The sequence below is a fragment of the Somniosus microcephalus genome, unplaced genomic scaffold (genome assembly GCF_052327205.1).
Source record: "Somniosus microcephalus isolate GS21.2 unplaced genomic scaffold, FLI_Smic_1.0 unresolved_chr7, whole genome shotgun sequence".
Classification (NCBI taxonomy): Eukaryota; Metazoa; Chordata; class Chondrichthyes; order Squaliformes; family Somniosidae; genus Somniosus; species Somniosus microcephalus.
Window position 1 is genome coordinate 28,565,783 of NW_028225185.1, and position 25,107 is coordinate 28,590,889.

The 25,107-nt window shown below is 53.0% G+C and overlaps 1 protein-coding gene across 1 annotated transcript in view; it reads right to left on the reverse strand.

Moving 5' to 3' along the window:
- Nucleotides 1-25,107, reverse strand: part of huwe1 (HECT, UBA and WWE domain containing E3 ubiquitin protein ligase 1) — a 286,926-nt gene that overhangs the window by 102,323 nt on the left and 159,496 nt on the right. Inside the window, 10 exon segments of the mRNA XM_085978299.1 lie at nucleotides 1,108-1,460; nucleotides 3,069-3,237; nucleotides 6,664-6,840; nucleotides 7,997-8,078; nucleotides 9,978-10,105; nucleotides 12,227-12,379; nucleotides 14,863-15,132; nucleotides 16,118-16,213; nucleotides 18,185-18,313; nucleotides 23,872-24,105. Of these exon segments, the coding sequence (XP_085834425.1) occupies nucleotides 1,108-1,460; nucleotides 3,069-3,237; nucleotides 6,664-6,840; nucleotides 7,997-8,078; nucleotides 9,978-10,105; nucleotides 12,227-12,379; nucleotides 14,863-15,132; nucleotides 16,118-16,213; nucleotides 18,185-18,313; nucleotides 23,872-24,105 (1,791 nt within the window).

Genomic DNA, 25,107 nt, shown 5'->3' on the forward strand with positions numbered 1-25,107 from the left:
TAGCACGAGGGTTAAAGCCTCTCGGTGTTTGGTGCACCGACCTCTGTATCCCCCTTATCTACAGGTACAGTAAAAGATTAAGTGCAAGATCAACTGCTCTTCCCCCGACCCCTCCTACCAGTAGGTTCTCTGCCCCACAACCCCAAGCTAACAATCAGATCAGTTAGATTGAAGGCCTACAAATCCCATCGCTGCCTCACTCCAGCCCATCTTCGCTAGCCCTTGCGCTCGAGTCTAGTCTACTGTGCATCTTCCCTCACCCCTCCCTCAGATGGTAAAAACTGTCAGTCCGCATGTACAAAATCCCTCAAACTTCCTTAAATCCTACATTGTCAGCCTCAACAACTTGCATTTATGTAGCACCTTTAATCTAGCAAAACCTCCCAGGATGCTTCACAGGAGCGTTTTGACACCGAGCCACAAAGAGAGATATTAGGACAGGTGACCAAAGAGATAGGGCTTAAGGAGTGTCTTAAAGGAGGAGAGGCAGAGGGGTTTAGGGAGGGAATTCCAGAGCTCGGGGCCCAGGCAGCTGAAGGCACGGCCACCGTTGGTAGGGTGATTAAAGTCGGGGAGGCGCAAGAGATCAGATTTGGAAGAGCGCAGAGATCTGACAGTTGTGGGGCTGGAGGAGGTTAGAGAGATAGGGAGGGGTGGGGGCGAGGAGGCCATGGAGGGATTTGAAAACAAGGACGGGAATTTTAAAATCAACCGGGAGCCAATGTAGGTCAGCGAGCACAGGGGGGTGATGGGTGAACGGGACTTGGCACGAGTTAGGACACGGGGGCAGCAGAGTTTGGGATGAGCTGAAGTTTATGGTGGGAGGCCGGCCAGCAGTGCGTTGGAATAGTCGAGTCTGGAGGTAACAAAGGCAGGGACGAGGGTTTCGGCAGATGAGCTGAGGCAGGGGTGGAAGTAGGCAGTTTTGGTGATGGAGGACGTGGGCTCGGAAGCCTGCCTTTGCTCGCCTACTCCAACTTCTACCTGCGGTCCAAGTCTCGCCCCCCCTCCCCACACGAGCACCACGGATGGCGCTGGTCGAGAACTGCAGACAAGGAGGCGGGGGGGGGGGGGGGGGGGCGTCCCCGTCCCGGAGAACAGGCATACCTTTTCCATGGTGTGCTTGAGCGTGCAGGGGTCCTCGATCACGTGCCGGAAGAGCAGCGTGACCAGCGGCGTGAACCCATTGAACCCGGAGCCCTGCGTCAGGTTCAGGATCATGCGGGTGCTGCCGAGCTCCGCGAACATCAGGGCGCACTTGTGCTCGCGGGTCAGGCGCAGGCACAGCCGCAGCGTGGCGTGCAGCGTGTCCGGGTCCACCGGCACGCTGACCATGCTGACGCACGACCGGATCAGCACTGTCATCTGCTCCTCAGTCAGTCCCTGGATCACTATGTCGCTCGTCTTGACTTCTTCCCGCGGCTCTTTCTCTGCCGTGGTCTCGGGCACGGGTTCCACGTCTTGGATAAGAAAAATATATACATTAAAATTAGCAACAAGAATCTGTGCGACAAATTCATTCATTTAACAATCCATCTCCAGCGAGCAAGGAGGAAAAAAAAACCTAGCATTTCTCCAGCACCTTTCACCACCTCAGGACGTCTCAAAGCGCTTCGCACCCAACGAAGTACTTTTTTTTGAAAAGTGGTCACTGTTGGAATGTAGGAAACGCGGCAGCCAATTTGCGAACAGCAAGCTCCCACATACAGCATTCAGATAAATGATAAGATCATCTGTTTTAGTGATGTTGGTTAGGGATAAATATTAGCCCCAGGATGCCAGGGAGAACTCCCCCCGCTCTTCTTCCAATAGTGCCCACGGGATCTTTTACATCCACCGGAGGGGGCAGACGGGGCCTCGGTTTAATGTCTCATCCCGAAAGACTGCCCCTCCGACAGTGCGGCGCTCCCTCAGTACCGCCCCTCCGACAGTGCGGCGCTCCCTCAGTACTGCCCCTCCCGACAGTGCGGCGCTCCCTCAGTACCGCCCCTCCGACAGTGCGGCGCTCCCTCAGTACCGCCCCTCCGACAGTGCGGCGCTCCCTCAGTACTGCCCCTCCGACAGTGCGGCGCTCCCTCAGTACTGCCCCTCCGACAGTGCGGCGCTCCCTCAGTACCGCCCCTCCGACAGTGCGGCGCTCCCTCAGTACTGCCCCTCCCGACAGTGCGGCGCTCCCTCAGTACCGCCCCTCCGACAGTGCGGCGCTCCCTCAGTACCGCCCCTCCGACAGTGCGGCGCTCCCTCAGTACCGCCCCTCCGACAGTGCGGCGCTCCCTCAGTACCGCCCAGGGTGTGTCAGCCTAGATTACATACTGAAGTCTCTGGAGTAGAACTTGTACCCACAACCTTCTGCCTCAGAGAGGGGAAGACACATCAAATGGAAATATACTTTGGAGTACAGTAGCATAATGCTTAAGGTACTGGACAAGCAACCTAGAAAATCTGGTAACTTGTGGGTTGGCACCAGAAACAGGACCATGAAAGCCGTAACAACCCAACTGCATCAGTCATGTCAAGAACCTGCCACCTCTGCCCGGTCTGCCTTACACACGACTCCACGATGAGCCAACACTCACTGAGGAGGCCTACAAAGCCGCTCAGATGCACGAACAAGTGGCGATAGAAGGCGGCTCGCGTTCTCGGGACGGGCAAGAAGTGGGGACGTATAGGCAGGAAAGTGCAGAAACTTCATAACTAATACTACAGATACACTCCTTCTGAGGCGACAAACAGCAGCATTTACACAGCTCCTTGAACATAGCAAAACGTCCCAAGGTGCTTCACAGGAGCGTTCAGACAAAATTTGACACGAGCCACATAAGGAGATATTAGGATAGAGAGGTCGGTTTTAAGGAGCGTCTGAAAGGAGAGGGGCGCGGGGAGGTTTAGGGAGGGAATTCCAGAGCTCGGGGCCCAGGCGGCTGAAGGCACGGCCGCCAATGGTGGAGCGATGGAAATCGGGGGACGCGCAGGCGGTCAGATTTGAGGTTAACGAGAGTTGTTTGGAAGTGAAAAGGTAGAGGGTTGCCCGGATACAAATTGAGCAGGAGTGCGGTTAGATTCCATACCACTGGGTTTCTCTTCCTTGGGTTTGGGCTCGGGCTCCTTGCCCTCCTCGAAGGTCTTCTCCAGGTCCTGCACAAACTGCGAGCTGCTGCTTTTGGAGTTGGTTTCCTTCCGCGGCAGGCGCTGCAAGGTCAACATCACCGGCCGCCTGTTCCCAGTCTCCTCATTTACCTAAAAACAGACAAGAAACAGTGTGGGTTACAACAGCATTCGAAAGGGTCAGTCTGTGGCCGAGGGCAACGTCAGAAAGGGTCAGTCTGTGGGCGAGGTCAGCATTCGAAAGGGTCAGTCTGTGGGCTAAGGAAACATTCAAAAAGGGTCAGTCTGTGGGAGGGGGCAACGTTAGAAAGGGTCAGTCTGTGGGCGAGAGCGGCATTCGAAAGGGTCAGTCTGTGGGCTAAGGAAACATTCAAAAAGGGTCAGTCTGTGGGAGGGGGCAACGTTAGAAAGGGTCAGTCTGTGGGCGAGAGCGGCATTCGAAAGGGTCAGTCTGTGGGAGAGGGCAGCATTCGAAAGGGTCAGTCTGTGGGAGAGGGCAACGTCAGAAAGGGTCAGTCTGTGGGTGAGCGCAACATTCAGAAGGGTCAGTCTGTGGCCGAGGGTAACGTCAGGAAGGGTCAGTCTGTGGGCGAGGGCGGCATTCGAAAGGGTCAGTCTGTGGGCTAAGGAAACATTCAAAAGGGTCAGTCTGTGGGCTAAGGAAACATTCAAAAGGGTCAGTCTGTGGGAGAGGGCAACGTTAGAAAGGGTCAGTCTGTGGGCGAGAGCGGCATTCGAAAGGGTCAGTCTGTGGGAGAGGGCAACGTCAGAAAGGGTCAGTCTGTGGGCGAGGGCGGCATTCGAAAGGGTCAGTCTGTGGGTGAGCGCAACATTCAGAAGGGTCAGTCTGTGGGAGAGGGCAACGTCAGAAAGGGTCAGTCTGTGGGCGAGGGCAGCATTCGAAAGGGTCAGTCTGTGGGAGAGGGCAGCATTCGAAAGGGTCAGTCTGTGGGAGAGGGCAACGTCAGAAAGGGTCAGTCTGTGGGTGAGCGCAACATTCAGAAGGGTCAGTCTGTGGCCGAGGGTAACGTCAGGAAGGGTCAGTCTGTGGGCGAGGGCGGCATTCGAAAGGGTCAGTCTGTGGGAGAGGGCAACGTCAGAAAGGGTAACGTCAGAAAGGGTCAGTCTGTGGGTGAGCGCAACATTCAGAAGGGTCAGTCTGTGGGAGAGGGCAACGTCAGAAAGGGTAACGTCAGAAAGGGTCAGTCTGTGGGTGAGCGCAACATTCAGAAGGGTCAGTCTGTGGCTGAGGGCAACGTCAGAAAGGGTCAGTCTGTGGGCGAGGGCAGCATTCGAAAGGGTCAGTCTGTGGGCGAGGGGGTACAGTGAGTGATGCCAAAGAGGAGACTTGGGGAACACTAATTAGAGATGACATTTGGTAAACACAATGACATGGACTGTCCAGCCCAGAAACAGGCCATTCAGTCCAACAGTTACTTGCCAGTGTTTCTGCTCCACACCAGCCTCCTCCCGCCCTCTTCATCTCACCCCATCACCCTACCCCTCTATTCCTTTCTCCCGTGTGTTTATCCAGCTTCCCTTAAATGCATCTGTGCTATTTGCCTCGACCACTCCCTGTGGTAGCGAGTTCCACATTCTCCCCACTCTCTGGGTAAAGAAGTTTCTCCTGAATTCCCCATTGGATTTATTAGTGACTCTCTTATATTGACGGCCCCTAGTTCTGGTCTCCCCCACAAGTGGAAACATCTTCTCTACGTCTACCCTATCGAACCCCCTCACAATTTTAAAGACCTCGATCAGGTCACCCCTCGGCCTTCTCTTTTCTAGAGAAAAGAGCCCCAGCCTGTTCAGACTTTCCTGATGGGTATAACCTCTCGGTTCTGTTGTAACAAGTGACCTGGTTACTCAATACCAGGAGACAGGGAGTTGGGCATTCCGCTTCTCTGCGCCCCCTCCAAGCACTGCAGATAAATGACAACACTGTGTGCGGGGTGCAATATTCATTTTTCCCAGGTCAAAAATGTCGACAACTGTCGTAGCCCCGCGTGACATGAGATCTCGTGACCTCCACATTGCTGCCAGCTAACAAAAAAAAACCCAGCTAACTTCAAACCAGCCAATAGGCCTCAGATCACGCACGCTCAGTGTAGATGAGAAAGGCCACTCTGCCCATCCATCCAGTCACCTATTGTGGTGATTATTCTGGTTTTATAAGCAGCATTGTAATTGGTTGCCTGTTTTCCTGCCTTGAGATATATGCTGTAAACTTATTGGTTAGTTGATTCCATGTGACCTGTGGTGGCCATCTTAAATTCAGTTCTCTACAGTTTGGTTGAGACTGGGTGCTTAACATGTACTGCTGGTTTTTTTTTTTTTTTTAATGTTAATAAAGCCTAGCTTTTGAAAGGCAAGCTACTCTTTATTTCACCTATCACGGCACGCAACTGTCTCTTAACGGAGGAGATATTCTGCCCGCACAACTGTACCCATAGGAACAGGAGGAGGCCCTTCAGCCCTCTGAGCCTGTTCCGCCATTCAATTAGATCATGGCTGGGTCTGTATCTTAACTCCATCTACCCGCCTTGGTTCCCTTACCCAACCATCGATCTCGGTTCTGAAATTTTCAATTGACCCCCAGCCTCAACAGTGTTTTGGGGCAGAGCTTTCCAGATTTCCACCAACCTTTGTGAAGAAGTGCTTCCTGACATCACCCCTGAACAGCCTGGCTCATAGAAACATAGAAGATAGGAGCAGGAGTCGGCCATTCGGCCCCTCGAGCCTGCTCCGCCATTCAATGAGATCATGGCTGATCATCCAAATTCAGTGCCCTGTCCCTGCCTTCTCCCCATACCCCTTGATCCCGTTAGCCTTAAGAAATATATCCAATTCCTTCTTGAATATATTTAATGAATTGGCCTCTACTGCCTTGTGTGGTCGAGAATTCCACAGGTTCACCACTCTCTGGGTGAAGAAATTCCTCCTCATCTCAGTCCTAAATGGCTTACCCCTTATCCTTAGACTGTGGCCCCTGGTTCTGGACTCCCCCGCCATCGGGAACATCCTTCCTGCATCTAGTCTGTCTAGTCCTGTTAGAATTTTATAAGTTTCAATGAGATCCCCTCTCATTCTTCTGAACTCCAGCGAATATAAGCCTAATCGACCCAATCTCTCCTCAAACGTCATTCCTGCCATCCCAGGTATCAGTCTGGTGAATCTTCGCTGCACTCCCTCCATGGCAAGAACATCCTTCCTCAGATAAAGCGACCAAAACTGCACACAATACTCAAGGTGTGGTCTCACCAAGGCCCTGTACAACTGCAGCAAGACATCCTTGTTGCTGTACTCGAACCCTCGCTACGAAGGCTCTAATTTTAAGGTCATGCCCCCTTGTGCTGGGCTCCCCCCACCAGAGGAAAGAGTTTCCCCTGCCCAGCGCCCATTCTACATGTCGCTCACTCTCTGCTGCCACCGGTCCTAAACGTGCCGTTGCCCAGTTTGAGTCCGTGCCCCACGGCCGTGGTTCAATCGTCTCGCCGTTCTGTAACGGCAGCAGTCGAGTTAGAAAGGCAGCCAGCGATGGGCAGCCGGCCTCATTACCTGCACCATGGTGTTGAACTGCACGGTGTACCTCCGCCGGCCGGCTGTAAACCGCACGCTGGTCTCTCCTGCCCTCCAGGCCGCGTCGATGGTGCTGTTGTTGCTCGCGCTGTAACTGCACCAGCGCCCGGAACGATCATCGAACCACCTCCAGTTATTTCCAGTTGGCTGCAGATACTGTAGGAAAAATGCAGATTATAAACTTACGATATGGTTGTGTTTTTTCCCCCCCACTACCCCAACTAAAAGAACCAGGGGTCACAGTCTCAGGATAAGGGGTCGGCCATTGAGGACCGAGGTGAGGAGGAATTTCTTCACTCAGAGGGCGGTGAATCTTTGGAATTCTCTCCCCCAGAGGGCTGTGGAGGCTCAGTCGTTGAGTCTATTCAAGGCTGAGATCGAGAGATTTTTGGACTCTCGGGGAATCGAGGGATCAGGCAGGAAAGTGGAGTTGAGGTCGATGGTCAGCCATGATCTCACTGAATGGCGGAGCAGGCTCGAGGGGCCGCATGGCCGACTCCTGCTCCTAATTCTGATGTAAAGCTCATTCGACCCATTGAGCCCGCCCAACCCTTGATCTTTCGTTAGTTTGCTTGTTCAGCATATGGTCCGCTGTTGCCTTAAGTCTCCTGGGAGCATTTATATAAAAAAAACACCCAGACAGGCTGTTAAGACTCCCACTACCTGAACAACCTGTATAATAGGGGCCACAGCAACCCTCCTACAATATACGCCCCCTGCAACATTATACACATCTTTGAAGACGGCTCTCGAGACTGGTGAAACCGGCAAGACAACAATCATTGCACATTTAGTGCGCCCAAGGTGGCGACGGCTTGCTTGGTCACAAAGGGCATTCAACGGCAGCCACATTAGGCCAGGGAAGGGGTGGCAGGTTCCCCTCCCTGAACGGCGTTAGTGAACCAGTCGGATTTTTCACAATGCGGCAGCTTTCAAGATCATTTCCACCACCCACACCAGCCTACGAACCATCAGATTTATTGAATTGAATAATTTCACGTTGGGATTTAAACTCATGACGTCCAGATTGCCAAGTCCAACACCGAAACCGCTCTGCTGCCACACCAAGCCGGCTGTGCTGCTACAATGTGCGGAGGATGTTAAGCACCGGGGGGTGCAGGGGAGTGTTCAGGACACCAGAGACGAGCTCCAGACAGCTGAATGGCCTCTCCTCATCACTGACGTCTGTTCGTAAATGGGGCCCAAACACAAGTTATCCTGGCAACTTATTTTCCAACTTGGTCACAATAGTTAACGTTTAAACAAAACACAGGCCAGCAGTAGTGCTCATGTACGAAAAAAGACATGCCACCTTGTTCATCTGCGCTCTCCTTTTTGAGGACACCGACATCTTCTCGTAGAAATCGATCAGCAGCAGGACAGGAGTAATCCACCTGAAAAGGAGGGGGAAAATAACAGAATTCTGCTTTAGGGCTCAGAACTAAAATATAAAAAAAGTCACAAGACATGTTATAAAAGGTGACATTCTGGACACCTGCAGTCACTTTCTCTGCGCCGCAGGGAAGGTTCCACCTCAAACCGCAGAAACAAACACACCTCGGTCACCGTTGCGTGCAGGCAGCTGAGCGAATTTCTGGGGGCGGGGGAGGGAGGAGAGGCGCTGATGAGGCGCGCTGACTCCTTCTAGCACAATGGGCCAGAAATTCGGGTCCCCGCGGGTGAGTACACGTTGGGTACTCACACGTAGGCCCAATGAAAGTGCCGGTTTCGTGCATGCGCGGGAAACCGGAACTTCCGTTCCCTTGAAGGAAGGGGTTCACAGGTGGAATGCGCACGCCGGAGAGGCAGCACGTACGCCCGGAACTTCCAGGTTTTTTTTTTTTTTTTTTTTTAAAACACAGGTTTCTCCGGGATGGTAAGTCTCCAGCAGCTACGCTTTTAAAAAGCAGTCGCAGGGCCTGCTTTTAACAAGGTAAGTGGTGAATTAAGTAAAATTGAAACTTTTTTCCCCACCGGTATATTATTTTTAAATACTTTAAAGAGAGGTAAGTTTATTTTTAGCCCTGTTAAAAACTAATTAATTTTTTCAAAAATTTAAATTATTGTTTAAAATGGTTATATGATGTAATTTAGTTATTTTAAAAATGTGATTTTTTTTTAATGTATCTGAAGTTTTGGTTAGGTTTTGGGGCCGATTTCTATTCATAGATTTGACAGGTCTTCCTGTCAAATCTATGAATAGAGATTCCCTGCTCCGATTGGCTCCCCATGACCCACGTGATCCCAGGGGACGCTTCGAACTAACTGCGCCCCTGGGATACGCGAGCACTGCGCGCCGGCAGCTGGAGGCGGCCCAGGATCGGAATCCCACAGCTCAACGGCCGGCGCGCTAGGTAAGTGCAGGTCAGGGGCTTACACCCGCGGGAAGCCCCCGACCCGAATTTCGGGCCCAATAGCTTTAGCCTTTATCAAAGGATTTTTTATTTGTTCCTTTCCAAAATTGTTTTGACGATTAACCGCACTTGGTGCACCGTGCACAGTTCTGGTCGCCATATTATAAAAAGGATATCGAGGCACTGGAGGTGGCGATACCAGAACGGAGAGGTTATAACTATCAGGAAAGGTTGGGGCTCTTTTCTCTAGAAAAGAGAAGGCCGAGGGGTGACCTGACAGAGGTCATTAAGCTTCTGAAGGGACTTGATAGGGTAGACGTAGAGAAGATGTTTCCACTTGTGGGGGAGACCAGAACTAGGGGCCGTCAATAGAAGAGAGTCACTAATAAATCCAATGGGGAATTGAGGAGAAACTTCTTTACCCAGAGAGTGGTGAGAATGTGGAACTCGCTACCACAGGGAGTGGTCGAGGTGAATAGCGGAGATGCCTTTAAGGGGGAAGCTGGATAAACACACGAGGGAGAAAGAAATAGGAGGAGATGGTGATGGGGTGAGATGAAGAGGGGCGGGAGGAGGCTCGTGTGGAGCAGAAACACCGGCACGGAGCAGAGGGGCCGAATGGCCTGTTTCTCTGCTGTACGCTTGATGCGATTAAACTTAAGTTTTCAGATAACGACCCTTCAATTTTATTCCTTTGACCCAAAGGAGAATGGGTGTTTGCTCTTGGCTGATTTCACACAATAGTTCGATCTAAATGCTGGGGGGGAATCCCCCAAAAATCAGAAAATCTAAACACAAGTAGCGGACCCAATGCACCTATGCGACGGTGAACCGTACCCCAGCAACGATGAACCGTACTACGGCGGGAAGTCAGACGGGAGGAAATTGGCCCGAGTGGGAAAAGGAAGTTGTACTGCCACCCCGCTCCCGAGCACTTACTTGGGTGTGTGCACTTCCTTCTGTTCCTTGGCAGCCTGAAGACAGGGCTGCGCCACCTCCAGCAACTTAATCAAGACGTCCAGTATGCCACTCGTCTCCACGATCCTGGCACAGGTCAGCTTGAGTTCCTGCAAGCAGAACCCAAGGCGCGCGGTTAGAAGCGGAGTCACGGCACCAGCTGGCAAACCAGAACCAGGAGCAGCAACGACCTTTTCCGAGGTCTCAACATTTAACCGGCTCCAACCGTTCTGGCAAATGTTTGTCGCAGTCGGACAGATCGCCCCTTTCACAAGGCAGGTGCTATTGAGGAAGCCCGTGTAAAAGTCGGACAGATCGCCCCTTTCACAAGGCAGGTGCTATTGAGGAAGCCCGTGTAAAAGTCGGACAGATCGCCCCTTTCACAAGGCAGGTGCTATTGAGGAAGCCCGTGTAAAAGTTGGACAGCCAGACGGTGAAGGACAGAAAAAGACTTGCATTTCTCCAGCGCCTTTCACGACCACCAGACGTCTCAAAGCGCTTCACAGCCAATGAAGTACTTTTTGAAGTGCGGTCACTGTTGTAATGTGGGAAACACGGCAGCCAATTTGCGCACAGCAAGCTCCCACAAACAGCAATGTGACAAATGACCAGATCATCTGTTTTTAGTGATGTTGGTTGAGGGATAAATATTGGCCCCAGGACACCGGGGAGAATTCCCCCCTGCTCTTCTTCGAAATAGTGTCGTGGGATCTTTTACGTCCACCCGAGGGGACGGGGCCTCGGTTTAACATCTCACCCCGAAAGACGGCACCTCCGACAGTGCAGCGAGCGGAGTCTTCGGTCACTTATTTACAGAGGCACATTACACACCGTGCACCCACAAGCAATGGTCCCTCTAACTGTTTGAGCCGCGCGGTGAGCTGGCTCTGCGGGACCTCCAGAGCGCCGCGCAGCCTAAAGGGAACGTTGTCCCCAAGATCAGCTTTCTTTCCTTCCCGAGCCTGCTCCCATACACAAGAACACGGGAGTCCCTAATTTATACCCACCGCCTGAACACAAGGAACGGCTCATTCGGCCCAGCTTAATTATCCATTCATAAAAAGAGCGCACAAGTGCCCCATCGGCACCATTGAAAAATCAAACGGTTTTAAATGATCACAGTGGTTCCCTCCTCCTCTACTCGATCTGGGCGTTCATTACCTGTGCTGATCGCTGTGTAAAGAGCTTCCCGACATCGTTCCTACATTTACTGGTTTCAAACAGTGTCCGCATCTCCCACAATTTCAAAGTAATATTCCAGATTAACCTTTTCCATTATGATTTACCATCGTGCGCAAGATCACTTCTCAGACGCCTCATTGACACTTCAGTCATGCCTCGTAACTCAGGCACCCGACCTCAGCCCCTTGGCTCTTCTGCGAATTGCAACCCTCAAATATCCCCACTCGTTACTTGGGCACAGAAGTGGGCACAGTACGCAAGGTGTGCGCTGACCAGAGCATTGGTCGCAACTTCCTCCGACTATTCAGTCCAGAGGAGTTTCACAGAACACCCCTTTCTAATGCCGAGGGGCTGGAGAGTCTCGAACCAGGGGTCACAGTCTCAGGATAAGGGGTCGGCCATTTCGGACCGAGATGAGGAGGAATTTCTTCACTCAGAGGGCGGTGAATCTTTGGAATTCTCTGCCCCAGAGGGCTGTGGATGCTCAGTCGTCGAGTATATTCAAGGCTGAGATCGAGAGATTTTTGGACTCGCGGGGAATGGGGATTGGGCAGGAAAGTGGAGTTGAGATCGATCATCAGCCATGATCTTATTGAATGGCGGAGCAGGCTCGAGGGGCCCTATGGCCCGACTCCTGCTACTATTTCTTATGTTCTTATGCTGGTGCACTTTAAAAATCAATGCTTACAACTGCTGGAAAAGCCCCCAAGCCCAGCGAGAGCTGATATTTTCCTGTAACTTGCTCCAAGCAAGCCGCGACGCTCTCGAGCTGTTCAGATGTACTCGGTTACCACTCTCTCCACCCGACCCTCAAAACTGGGGCACTGGCGCACACCCCGGTGACCCATTCAGTCCACCCACTTCCAAACGGTGCACTACCAGCACCAAGAGACATCGTGTCAACCCCCATCTCTCGCCTGCTCAGTAAAAAAAGGTGCGACGATCCATCGGCCCGCTTATCCTCGTGAATTCGGGACATGCGCACTGCCCAACCCCCCCACCCCCACGGGCTCGCCGGCTCAGGCGCACGCAGAGCGTGAAGCTCGTACCTCGAACAGCAGCGTGAGGAGCAGGATCCTGGTGGCGAGGTTGGAGGCCTGTGGGAGTGTGGCCATCTGGCTCGTCCATTCAGCCACCGTCTTGGTGTCGCTCGTGGTCAAGGGAAGCGCCGCTTTGATAAGGACATTGGCAGCTTCCCATACCTGTTGAAAGAACAAGCATTGATCTGCACTGCGAACATAAAACACACACACGGTGGAAGAATCTGAAGAAGAAAGACATGCGTTAAGGTAACTAGCAGAAGAACCAGAGGGGAGATGTGGAGATAGTGTTAGGGGGATTAAATACGTGGGGTTACGGGGATAGGGTGGGATATGTGTTGGTGTAGGGGTTACGGGGATCGGGTGGGATGTGTGTCGGTGCAGGCTCGATGGGCCGAAATGGCCTCTATCTGCACTGTGGGGTTTCTGTGATTGATTCTGTGATTATTATATATTTTTTTATATACACAGTGAGTTATGATGATCTGGAACGCACTGCCTGAAAGGGCGGTGGCAACAGATTCAATTGTAACTTTCAAAAGGGAACTGGTTAAATACTTGAAGGGGAAAGAGCCGGGGGGGGAGGGAAAGAGTGTGGGACTGATTGGACAGCTCTTACTGATACCTGGGATGGCAGGAATGATGTATGAGATGATATTGGGTCGATTGGGCTTTTATTCGCTGGAGTTTAAAAGAATGAGAGGGGATCTCATTGAAACAGACTAGATGCAGGAAGGATGTTCCCGATGGTCGGGGGAGTCCAGAACCAGGGGTCACAGTCTAAGGATAAGGGGTAAGCCATTTAGGACAGAGAGGAGGAGGAATTTCTTCACCCAGAGAGTGGTGAACCTGTGGAATTCTCTACCACACAAGGCAGTTGAGGCCAATTCATTAAATATATTCAAGAAGGAGTTGGATATATTTCTTAAGGCTAAAGGGATCAAGGGATATGGGGAGAAGGCAGGGACAGGGTACTGAATTTGGATGATCAGCCATGATCTCATTGAATGGCGGAGCGGGCTCGAGGGGCCGAATGGCCTACTACTGCTCCTGTCTATGTACAAAGAGCCGGCACAGGCACGATGGGCCAAATGGCCTCCTTCCGTGCTGTCGCATTCTATGATTCTACTCCCTCATCAATAGAGCCACAAGACGGCGCTCCAGATTTTAGTCCATCTGATTATATCTATCGATCGATCGATCGATCGAGTGAATACGTGCGGCTTCCCATTGTCACGATTCCGTTTCACGCTTTTAATCCACATTTGACATTGAAACTACGTCTAAACGCTTTGAATTCTGTATGTAAACAGTTTCCCGTCACGGTAGTTGCGGGCTCTGGCCAGCAGATGGCTCGGTGGAGCAAGTTTCTGACGTGTCTCTTTAAGACGCGCCTTTAAAACCTATCCCTTTGACCAAGCTTCTGGTCCACCTGCCCCAATATCTCCTTATGCGGCTCGGGGGTCAAATCTGGTTTGATTTACGCTCCGGTGAAGCACCTCGGGACGTTTTGCTACGTTTAAGGCGCTGGACAAATGCAAGTTGCTGCTGTCTTGCCCAACTCGGTCACTGTCCTACAGGTTTAAAAAGACCTTACATCCAACTGATTGTGAGCAAATCACTAATACGGATTTAAAAAAAAAAAAACTGCAAGCAACTGACACTTATCTTTCAGACATTGGGCCAACAAAAGTGTGCAAAAAACTGGCTTACTCGTTCCCCACCAATGGAAACAGCGAACTCTTAATGGGAATGCTAGCATAGTGGTTATGTTACTGGACTGATAATCCGGCGACGCAAGTTCAAACCCCACCACAGCAGCTGGGGACTTTAAATTCAGCTAATTAATTTAAATAAAATCAGGAATTTTTTTAAAAAAGCTGATCGTGAAAATACCGGATTGTCGTAAAAATCCATCTGGTTCACTAATGCCCTTTAGGGAAGGAAATCTACTGTCCTGACCCGGTCTGGCCGATATGTGTGACTCCAGATTCGCATCCATGTGGTTGGCTCTCCACTGCCCCTCCGAAATGGCCAAGCGAGCCACTCGGTTGTACCAAACCGCGACGACAAGGTCACTGTGGGAACACCTTCACCACACGGGACTGCGGCGGTCCAAGGCGGCGGCTCACCACCACCACCACCTTCTCGAGGGCAAGGAGTTTGGAAGAATGAGAGGTGATCTTATTGAAACAGATCAGATTCTGAGGGGGTTGGACAGGGTGGATGCTGAGAGGATGTTTCCCCTAGTGGGGGTATCTAGAACTAGGGGGGGGGCATAGTTTCAGAATAAGGGGTCGCCCATTTAAGTCGGAGATGAGGAGGAATTTCTTCTCTTCGAGGGTGGTGAATCTTTGGAATTCTCTGCCCCAGAGAGCTGTGGAGGCTGGGTCAGTGAATATATTCAAGGCGGAGAGTGACAGATTTGAGCTTTAGGGGAGTCGAGGGGTATGGGGAGCGGGCAGGAAAGTGGTGTTGAGGCCAGGATTGGATCAGCCATGATCTTATTGAATGGCGGAGCAGGTTCGAGGGGCCGACTGGCCGACCCCTTGCTCCTGTTTATGTTTTTATGTTCAATTGGGGATGGGCGATAAATGCCAGCCTTGCCAACATCCCGTGAATAAATAAAGAGAGAGAACGCTCACCTGCTCCACAACCTGCTTCAGGATCAGGTCTCGGTAGTCAGCTCCGTTACGTTTGACGGCGGTCATGATCAAGTCGCAAACCCGGTACACCGTGTCCGGCAACTCGTCCAGCAGGTGGAAGCAGCCGGGCAGCATTTTCTCCGTGAAGGTGTTCAGCTCGTTGGGCTCCAGGGGCTCCACGTCCTGATACCGCTCCAGGCTCCTCACTTCCTCCTCCTCCTGCTTCTCGCGCGCCTTGCGCTCTTCCTCCTCCTTGCGACGAGCTGCCTCCTGGTAAACGCACGTCGGCGCAGTCAGAACAGGCGGCCCAGCACAGTGAACACAGGACGAGAGTACAAACCCTGGACACCATAGAGGCCCCGGCGCAGTATTTACACGGGGGGGGGACCAAGATCAGTGCGAGTCACGTCGAATTAAACCCACGTATTAATGTCACACCAATACAAGGACTGTGGGCAACGTTCCCGCTAATTTATTTTTGACCCGCACGACCCCTTTAACGGGATGCGCAGGCCATTCAAAATTCCGCGGATGTGCGGTTTTTCTATTTAAAAAAAGGTGGCTCACCGGCTGTGCGGGACCTCTAGAGCGCAGCGCAGCCGCGAAGCTTAAAGGGCTTTCATTTTACACGTGGGTTAATTTTACACTGTGATCTGGAATGCGCTGCCTTGAAAGGGTGGTGGAAGCAGATTCAACACTAACTTCCAAAAGGGAATTGGGTAAATATTTGAAAAGGAGAAATGTGCCGGGCTGTGGGGAAAGAGCGGGGGGGGAGTGGGACTAATTGGAGAGCTCGTTCAAAGAGCCGGCACAGGCACGATGGGCCGAATGGCCTCCTGCTGCGCTATATGATTCCATAATTACTGAAATATTACCAAAACTAAATTTAGAAGTGTATGAGAGAGGGTGGAGAATATTACTAAACGAGAACAAGTGTTGAACTCAATCGGAGCAGTGTAGGTAGCCCCTGCCCAACCAGAAGATCATGAATGCTAAGTGGGGGGGGGAGGTCAGCGATGTACACAGGGGGCCCCAAATCAGGCTTGCGTCTGTGACCGCAGGCACCAGGCAGAGAGGAGATCTTTCACGAGAGACAGGAGGAAAATGAGCCGTGCTATCCTGAGTGTCTCAGGGGGGTCGACTGCAACATCAGCAGAGGCCGGTAAGGGAGTCCCCGACTTTCAGGGAGAGCTGTACAAAGCGCAGAGGCGCCTACAGAACCAAGGAGAGAATCCTGCCTTTAAAAAGCCCTCACCTCTGGCGATTCTGTACTCTGGTCCATTGGGACGTCCTGTCCCAGCGACATGGCTATTGCCCTCATCATCTGATCCTCTTCCGACATACTGAGCTCCTGCAAACATTAAATAATACTCTCTCAGGCACGAAGAAAGACAGACACTTCCTAAATCACAGCGCACGGGCAGCACAGCATTCTGCTTTAAGCTATAAACCGACAGTAACAAGCCTCTAATACTGGGCATGGAGCCAGCAGCAGAAAATGGCAAGAAATCCTGGACTTTTAACACAAATGGCAAGAGTGATTTGGTAATTTAGAATGTGTTGCGCATGTGGAATTGTAACGGGCAAGTCAAAGGTCAAAGGCTAACCTCTGGATTCAGACACAATAACCAGTGTTGGTGCAAGTAAAACTCATATATATAAACCCCCCCGAACCCCTCGATTAGATTCCAGCCTGTAACTCACTCCCGGGTATCTGTTATTCTAGATATAAACCCCCCCCCCCGAACCCCTCGATTAGATTCCAGCCTGTAATTCACTCCCGGGTATCTGTTATTCTATATATAAACCCCCCGAACCCCTCGATTACATTCCAGTCTGTAACTCAGGCCCCGCTGTTACTCGAAATCCATTGTTATTTTTAAACCCAATGTACCACAGTGCCAATCCTTCAACTGGTTTTGGGGAGAGGAGGGGTAAATCCCACAGGATGCTGCCCCAGCTAGAAAGATGCACCTCCCTTGTAAATGAGAGCAGTGAACAGTGACAGCAGCGACTGAGCAGGGCTGGTCCCAGCCCCTCCTCAAACCACCTCTCCCAGTTCAAGTACTGGTGATACGGTCCCGAATACGGACCAACAATGTCAAAATCCAGGCCGGCGGGGAGTGCAGTCCGTTGCTGCAACTGTTACAGGGCAATCTGAAGGGAAAGACACTCATTAATACATGGTTTTAATTCCCATCCCTTCGCCACTCTCGGACAGAGAGCAGCCGGCAGGCCACAAACTGCCCACGCTGGCGGGGGGGGGGGGGGGGGGGGGGGGGGGCGGAGGAGTGTTTTCTCCCAACTCCGTGTGTCCTCCTCCCACCACCCCATTCCGAGGAATTGGTGGACGAGCAAAGACCGAGGTGCGCGCAGTTCGCCTTCAACCATCCTGCTCGTCACGTAACACAACAATAATGGAGTTGCTGACTAATTATGGCGATCGATCTTTGTCGAATAGCCTAGGACAGACCCAACTTGGAGGGGAAGAAAAGCAACACACACACACAGATTGGGGAGATATTTGTGGGTACGCGCAAAGAAACAGACAGTTTCCAGAGGTGTCGCAATGTGACTATTTAACTGCACAGCGCGGGGCAAAGCCTCCCCCAGGTTCCCTGACAAGTGCGTTCAATCCCCTGCGACAACTTCCAATTATGTACAGTTTCTTCAATGTCAAGAATGAAGGATCGGATAAGTGGGAGCTGTGGAGGACGGTTGGGCCGGGTGACTAAAGAGGGACAGTCTGATGGGTTGGTTCCAAAGGAGGCTTTTTTTTTGGGGGGGGGGGGGGGGGGGGGGGGGGTGGAGAAGAGGGGAGATTGGGAATTATGCAGCCGTGGAGAGATTTAGGCAGGGAAATCCAGAATGCAGGTGGGCCTGGTGGCCAATTACGGTGCAACTGTGCTTCCCCTGCGGAGAGGGAAGAGCGGAGGGGTGAGAATTACAACAAGGGACGGAGAGGCGCGCTGCAGGTCACGGTGGAGCAAGGCCATGGAAGGAATTGCACATCAAGGGTCCAGGTGTCAACAGGCTTTTTTGGGGGGGGGGGGGGGGGGGGTGGAAAAACAGAGCCAGCAATGCTTCAACAACCAGCTGTCGGGGTAACTTCAGGCGGATAATGGGGCACGACCAAAGAGCGGAAAGACTATATTCCAATCAAAACCCAGCAGACTGACCTTGGTCTACACTCCTGTTTTCGAAAGGCAGACTGGGAATGCGTGACGGGACGGTAAAAGATCAGACTGCGACAACCCTGGCCCTCCCCCCCAACCCCCACCAAGGAAGTGTATTTAAAAAAAAAAAAAAGGCTAACACTTGCCCTCACGCGTACAGCTCCTCCCAGGAGCGGAGGCGGGTGCGTTAACAGGTACTCCGTCGCCTGCTCCATGCTGCTCGTGTTCAGCAAGGCCTCCATGGCATGCTCGCGCGTGAAACCCATGTCCATCAGCTGAAAAACAAAAAGACAATCGAGTCTGGTGTTTCCCAACACATACAGGAATTTGCCACGGCGCGCTCGCTGATCGAAGCGTATCGGGTGCCCTACACTAACACGGCCGGACTCAATGGGGCGCAATGCACTGGCAAAGCTCGGGTGCCATTGGTGGCGGCGGGGGGGGGGGGGGGGGGGAGGGCACGGCCAACTTCCCTTTCTATGCTCGCCACTGCAACTGCCTCTGGGCTTCGATACACGGCCGGCCTTGGGAGGGAGAATGCTGGCCGGGCGGGATTTGGTTCGGCTCCTGCTCCCAGCAGGGGTCCCCCACCCTCCCCCTGAAAACTACAGGACTGAAGGGAGCCGCTGGTGGAATGGTGGTCATGCGGGGGGGGGGGGAGGAACCCTGGGTGTAGAACTGTGCCCCACTAACCTGTGTGCCCAGCACAGTGGACCGTCTTGGGGCAAGGAACCGCAGCCTACGATGGTGGAGTTAAAAAAAAACAAAGGGCAACACTTGACAAGCAGCATCTCAGGTTGGAGGAGCCAAGCAGAGCTAACGTGCTCTACCCGCAGGACGGGAGAGGAAGGCACGGGACCAAAGCCGGTTGGCGAGGTCGCCAAGTTTAAAAATACATCGTCCATTTCTTATATCCCCACAGGAGTCCCTTGCAGCCACGTCACGCTGCGCCAGTCCCACGCCCTCGAGCGGTCATGCAGACACGTGCCGGGTAGCAGAGTACCACTGCCCACAGGGGGGGGGGGGGGGGGGGGGGGGGGAAGAGAAAAGAGAGGGGGGGGAGAGAAAGAGGGGGGGGGGGGGGGAGAGAAAGAGGGGGGGGGGAGAGAAAGAGGGGGGGGGGGGGGAGAGAAAGAGGGGGGGGGGGGAGAGAAAGAGGGGGGGGGGGGAGAGAAAGAGGGGGGGGGGGAGAGAAAGAGGGGGGGGGGGGAGAGAAAGAGGGGGGGGGGGAGAGAAGAGGGGGGGGGAGAGAAAGAGGGGGGGGGGGAGAGAAAGAGGGGGGGGGAGAGAAAGAGGGGGGGGGAGAGAAAGAGGGGGGGGGGAGAGAAAGAGGGGGGGGGGGAGAGAGAAAGAGGGGGGGGGGGGAGAGAGAAAGAGGGGGGGGGGGGGAGAGAGAAAGAGGGGGGGGGGAGAGAGAAAGAGGGGGGGGGGGAGAGAGAAAGAGGGGGGGGGGAGAAAAGAGGGGGGGGGGAGAAAAGAGGGGGGGGGGGAGAAAAGAGGGGGGGGGGAGAAAAGAGGGGGGGGGGGGAGAAAAGAGGGGGGGGGGGAGAAAAGAGGGGGGGGGGGAGAAAAGAGGGGGGGGGGGAGAAAAGAGGGGGGGGGGGGAGAAAAGAGGGGGGGGGGGGAGAAAAGAGGGGGGGGGAGAAAAGAGGGGGGGGGGAGAAAAGAGGGGGGGGGGAGAAAAGAGGGGGGGGAGAAAAGAGGGGGGGGGAGAAAAGAGGGGGGGGGGAGAAAAGAGGGGGGGGGAGAAAAGAGGGGGGGGGGAGAAAAGAGGGGGGGGGAGAAAAGAGGGGGGGGGAGAAAAGAGGGGGGGGGAGAAAAGAGGGGGGGGGGAGAAAAGAGGGGGGGGGAGAAAAGAGGGGGGGGGAGAAAAGAGGGGGGGGGGAGAAAAGAGGGGGGGGGAGAAAAGAGGGGGGGGGGAGAAAAGAGGGGGGGGGAGAAAAGAGGGGGGGGGAGAAAAGAGGGGGGGGGGAGAAAAGAGGGGGGGGGAGAAAAGAGGGGGGGGGAGAAAAGAGGGGGGGGGAGAAAAGAGGGGGGGGGAGAAAAGAGGGGGGGGGAGAAAAGAGGGGGGGGGAGAAAAGAGGGGGGGGGAGAAAAGAGGGGGGGGGAGAGAAAAGAGGGGGGGGAGAAAAGAGGGGGGGGAGAAAAGAGGGGGGGGGAGAAAAGAGGGGGGGGAGAAGAAAGAGGGGGGGGGAAGAAAGAGGGGGGGGAAGAAAGAGGGGGGGGAAAGAAAGAGGGGGGGGGAAAGAAAGAGGGGGGGGAAAGAAAGAGGGGGGGGGAAAGAAAGAGGGGGGGGGAAAGAAAGAGGGGGGGGAAAGAAAGAGGGGGGGGAAAGAAAGAGGGGGGGGAAAGAAAGAGGGGGGGGGAAAGAAAGAGGGGGGGGAAAGAAAGAGGGGGGGGAAAGAAAGAGGGGGGGGAAAGAAAGAGGGGGGGGAAAGAAAGAGGGGGGGGAAAGAAAGAGGGGGGGGAAAGAAAGAGGGGGGGGAAAGAAAGAGGGGGGGGGGCAAGAGAAAGGGGGGGGAAAGGAAAGAAAGGGGGGGGGAAAGGAGAAAGGGGGGGGAGGAAAGAAGAAAGAAAGGGGGGGAAAGGAGAAAGGGGGGGGAAAGGAGCTCCGGGGGGCCCTGCGCCCGGTGGGGCCCGGCGCCAGGGGGGGGACCCGGAGAAAGGGGGGGGTCCCTTCTCCCTGTTTTCCCTTCTCGTTCCTGTTGTCCCAGGCGCCCGTTTCCCTCCCTTGGCCCGTCCTTTGCCCTTTGGGCCCCTGCGCCCGTTTTTTCCCCCTGCTCCCTTTTTGTTCCCCGTCTCCCTTGTTTTTCCCCTTCTCCCTTGTTTTTCCCTGCTCCCTGTGTTTCCCCCTGCTCCCTTTGTTTCCCCCTTCTCCCTTGTGGTCCCCCTTCTCCCGTTGTTTCCCCCTTCTCCCTTTTTTTTCCCCTTCTCCCGTTTGTTTCCCCTTCTCCCTTTTTTTTCCCGTCGCCCTTGTTTTCCCCTTCTCCCTTTTTTTCCCCTGTCTCCTTTGTTTCCCCTTCTCCCTTGTTGCCCCTCTCCCTTTTTTCCCCTTCTCCCTTTTTCCCCTCGCCCTTTTTCCCTTCTCCCTTTTTTCCCTTCGCCCTTTTTTCCCTTCTCCCTGTTTTTCCCTGCTCCCTTTTTTTCCCTTCTCCCTTTTTTCCCTTCTCCCTTTTTTCCCTTCTCCCTTGTTTTCCTTCTCCCTGTGTTTTTCCCTTCGCCCTTTTTTCCCTTCTCCCTTGTTTTCCGTCTCCCTTTTTTCCCTGCGCCCTTTGCAAGGCCCTGTCTCCCTTTTGTTCCTTCTCCCTTTGTCCCCTTCTCCCTGTGTTCCCTTCTCCCTTTTTCCCCTTCTCCCTTGTGTCCCCTTCTCCCTTTTTCCCCTTCTCCCTTTTTCCCCTTCTCCCTTGTTGTTCCCTTCTCCCTTTTTTTCCCTTCTCCCTTTTTTTTTCCTTCTCCCTTTTTTTCCCTTCTCCCTTTTGTTTTCCCTTCTCCCTTTTTTTCCCTTCTCCCTTTTTTTCCCTTCTCCCTTTTTTTTCCCTTCTCCCTTTTTTTCCCTTCTCCCTTTCATCCCTTCTCCCTTTTTTCCCTTCTCCCTTGTTTTCCTTCTCCCTTGTTTGCCCCTGCTCCCTTTTTTCCCCTTCTCCCTTGTTTCCCCTTCTCCCTTTTTCCCCTTCTCCCTTGTTTCCCCTTCTCCCGTTTTTCCCCTTCTCCCTTTTTTTCCCTTCTCCCTTTTTTGCCCTTCTCCGCGTTTTTTTCCCCTTTCCTTTCCCTTCCCTTGGCCCGGCCCTTGGCCTCTCCCTTTTTGCCCCTTCTCCCTTTTTTCCCCTTCTCCTTGTTTCCCTTCTCCCTTGTTTTCCCTTCTCCCTTTGTTCCCTTCTCCCTTTTTTTCCCTTCTCCCTTTGTTTCCCTTCTCCCTTTTTTTCCCGTCTCCCTTTTTTCCCTTCTCCCGTGGGTGCCCTTCCCCTTGTTCCCTTCTCCCTTTTGTTCCCTTCTCCCTTTTTGTCCCTTCTCCCTTGTTTTTTCCCTTCTCCCTTTTTTGTCCCTTCTCCCTTTTTTTCCCTTCTCCCTTTTTTTCCCTTCTCCCTTTTTTTTCCCTTCTCCCTTTTTTTCCCTTCTCCCTTTTTTTCCCTTCTCCCTTTTTGTCCCTTCGCCCTTTTTGTTCCCTTCTCCCTTTTTTTCCCTTCTCCCTTTCAATCCCTTCTCCCTTTTTTTCCCTTCTCCCTTTTTTTTCCTTGCCTCCCTTTGTTTCCCCTTCTCCCTTTTGTTCCCCTTCTCCCTTTTTTCCCCTTCTCCCTTTGTCCCCTTCTCCCTTTTTTCCCCTTCTCCCTTTTTCCCCTTCTCCCTTTTTTTTTCCCTTCTCCCTTTTTTCCCCTTCTCCCTTTTGTTCCCCTTCTCCCTTTTTTTTCCCTTCTCCCTTTTGTTTCCCTTCTCCCTTTTTTTTCCCCTTCTCCTTTTTTTTCCCTTCTCCCTTTGTTTCCCCTTCTCCCGTTTTTTGTCCCTTCTCCCTTTTTTTTCCCTTCTCCTTTTTTTTCCCTTCTCCCTTTTTTTTCCCCTTCTCCTTTTGTTTTCCCCTTCTCCCGTTGTTTCCCCTTCTCCCTTTTTTCCCCTTCTCCCTTTGTTGCCCGTCTCCCTTTGTTTTCCCTTCTGCCCTTTTTTGTCCCCTTCTCCCTTTTTTTTTCCCTTCTCCTTTTTTTGCCCCTTCTCCCTTTTTTTTTCCCTTCTCCCTTTTTTTTTCCCTTCTCCCTTTTTGTCCCCTTCTCCCTTTTGTTCCCCTTCTCCTTTTGTTGCCCCTTCTCCCTTTGTTTCCCCTTCTCCCTTTGGTTCCCCTTCTCCCTTTGTTCCCCTGCTCCCTTTTTTCCCCGTCTCCCTTTTTGCCCCTTCTCCCGTTTTTTCCCCTTCTCCCTTTTTTTCCCCTTCTCCCTTTTTGTCCCCTTCTCCCTTTTTTTCCCGTCTCCCTTGTTTTCCCCTTCTCCCTTTTTTCCCCTTCGCCCTTTTTTCCCCTTCTCCCTTTTTGTCCCCTTCTCCCTTTTTGTGCCCTTCTCCCTTTTTTCCCGTTCTCCCTTGTTTCCCCTTCTCCCTTTTGTCCCCTTCGCCCTTTTTTCCCCTTCGCCCTTTTTTCCCCTTCTCCCTTTTTTCCCCTTCTCCCTTTTTGTCCCCTTCTCCCTTTTTTCCCCTTCTCCCTTTGTTCCCTCTCCCTTTTGTCCCCGTCTCCCTTTTGTTCCCCGCTCCTTTTGATTGTCCCTCGCTTTCTCTCTCACTCCCACCCTCCTCCACCCCCCCCGACCCCCCCACCACCCAACTCCCAAGCCCCCACAAGACCGCGGACCCACAGCCCATCCAAAGCGTGCCACCCAAAAGGACCATCAGGTTTATAAACCCTCGGACCCATCTTTATAAGCTAGCTGCAGAGTTCGAAGCTCACTTGGCCTATTCCTCAGCTCAGTCGCTCCCCTTTCCCTGCTCCTGTTCAGGAACAGGAGGTGACCATTCAGCCCCTCCAGCCCGTTCCACCATTCGATCAGATCATGCCCGATCTGTATATTAACTCCATCGACCCGCCTTGGTTCCGGAACCCTTGCCTAACGAAAATCTATCATCTCAGTTTTCACCCCCAGCCTCAACAGGGGGGAAGAGGGGGGGCGGCAGAGAAGAGTTCCCATGTCCAGAAACTGCCCTCACTGTCACCCAACCTGAAACCAGCCGGCTCAGCACGGACCACAAAGATGGAACCCGCGAAGTTGCTGAATGGCTCACTGTTCTGCTGTTTAATCCTGAGGCTCACTGGCTCCAGCATTAGCAGGACCGCCGTCCCACTCTCGGCCCAGGTCCTCACCTGCTGAAGCTGCTGCTGGTTCACTTGGGGCTCCCTCCTCGGTGCCGTCCCTTCTTCCTGGGGGCCTTCCTCCTCCGTCCTGCTGCCCTCTTTCTCCTTGGACAGTCGCTCGCGTATCACGGGCTCGCCCCGCAGGATGTGGCACAGGATGGCCAGCATCGACTCCGCCATGCGCCCGCCGTACACCTTCAGGGGCTTGCGGTTCCACAGGCTCTTGATGCAGTTGAAGGCTGCCTGTCAAACATTTGATATAAAAGCATTAAAACAGAGAGCAAAAAAAGAGGCAAGCGCAGAGAGGGAGCGAGAATGCCTCCACATTCAGGCCGTATACAACAGAGATAAATGGGGCTAACTGCTCGGTGAGATATCGCAAGTTTAGAAGCAGCCTCCTGGTGCTTCTATCCTTAGTATATGGAGAGGAATACGCCGGGGTTGGTCGGCTGGTATAGTCACTGTTGTCTACAGTCCGTTCAGCTTGCCACAAGCTGTGTGCTTGTGTCCTTAAAAAAACTGCATGCAACAGCAAGTGGCTGAGATCTGGAATGTGCTGCCTGAAAGGGCGGTGGAAGCAGATTCATAGAAACATAGAAGATAGGAGCAGGAGTCGGCCATTCGGCCCCTCGAGCCTGCTCCGCCATTTAATGAAATCATGGCTGATCGTCCAAACTCAGTGCCCTGTCCCTGCCTTCTCCCCATATCCCTTTAGCCTTCAGAAATATATCTAACTTCTTCTTGAATATATTTAATGAATTGGCCTCTACTGCCTTGTGTGGTAGAGAGTTCCACAGGTTCACCACTCTCTGGGTGAAGAAATTCCTCCTCATCTCTGTCCTAAATGGCTTACCCCTTATCCTTAGACTGTGACCCCTGGTTCTGGACTCCCCCGTCATCGGGAACATCCTTCCTGCATCTAGTCTGTCTAGTGCTGTTAGAATTTTCTAAGTTTCAATGAGATCCCCTCTCATTCTTCTAAACTCCAGCGAGTAGAAGCCCAATTGACCCAATCTCTCCTCATACGTCATTCCTGCCATCCCAGGTATCAGCCTGGTGAATCTTCGCTGAACTCCCTCCATGGCAAGAACATCCTTCCTCAGATAAGGCGACCAAAACTGCACACAATACTGAAGGTGTGGTCTCACCAAGGCCCTGTACAACTGCAGCAAGACATCCTTGTTCCTGTACTCGAATCCTCTCGCTATGAAGGCCAACATACCATTTGCCTTCTTAACCGCCTGC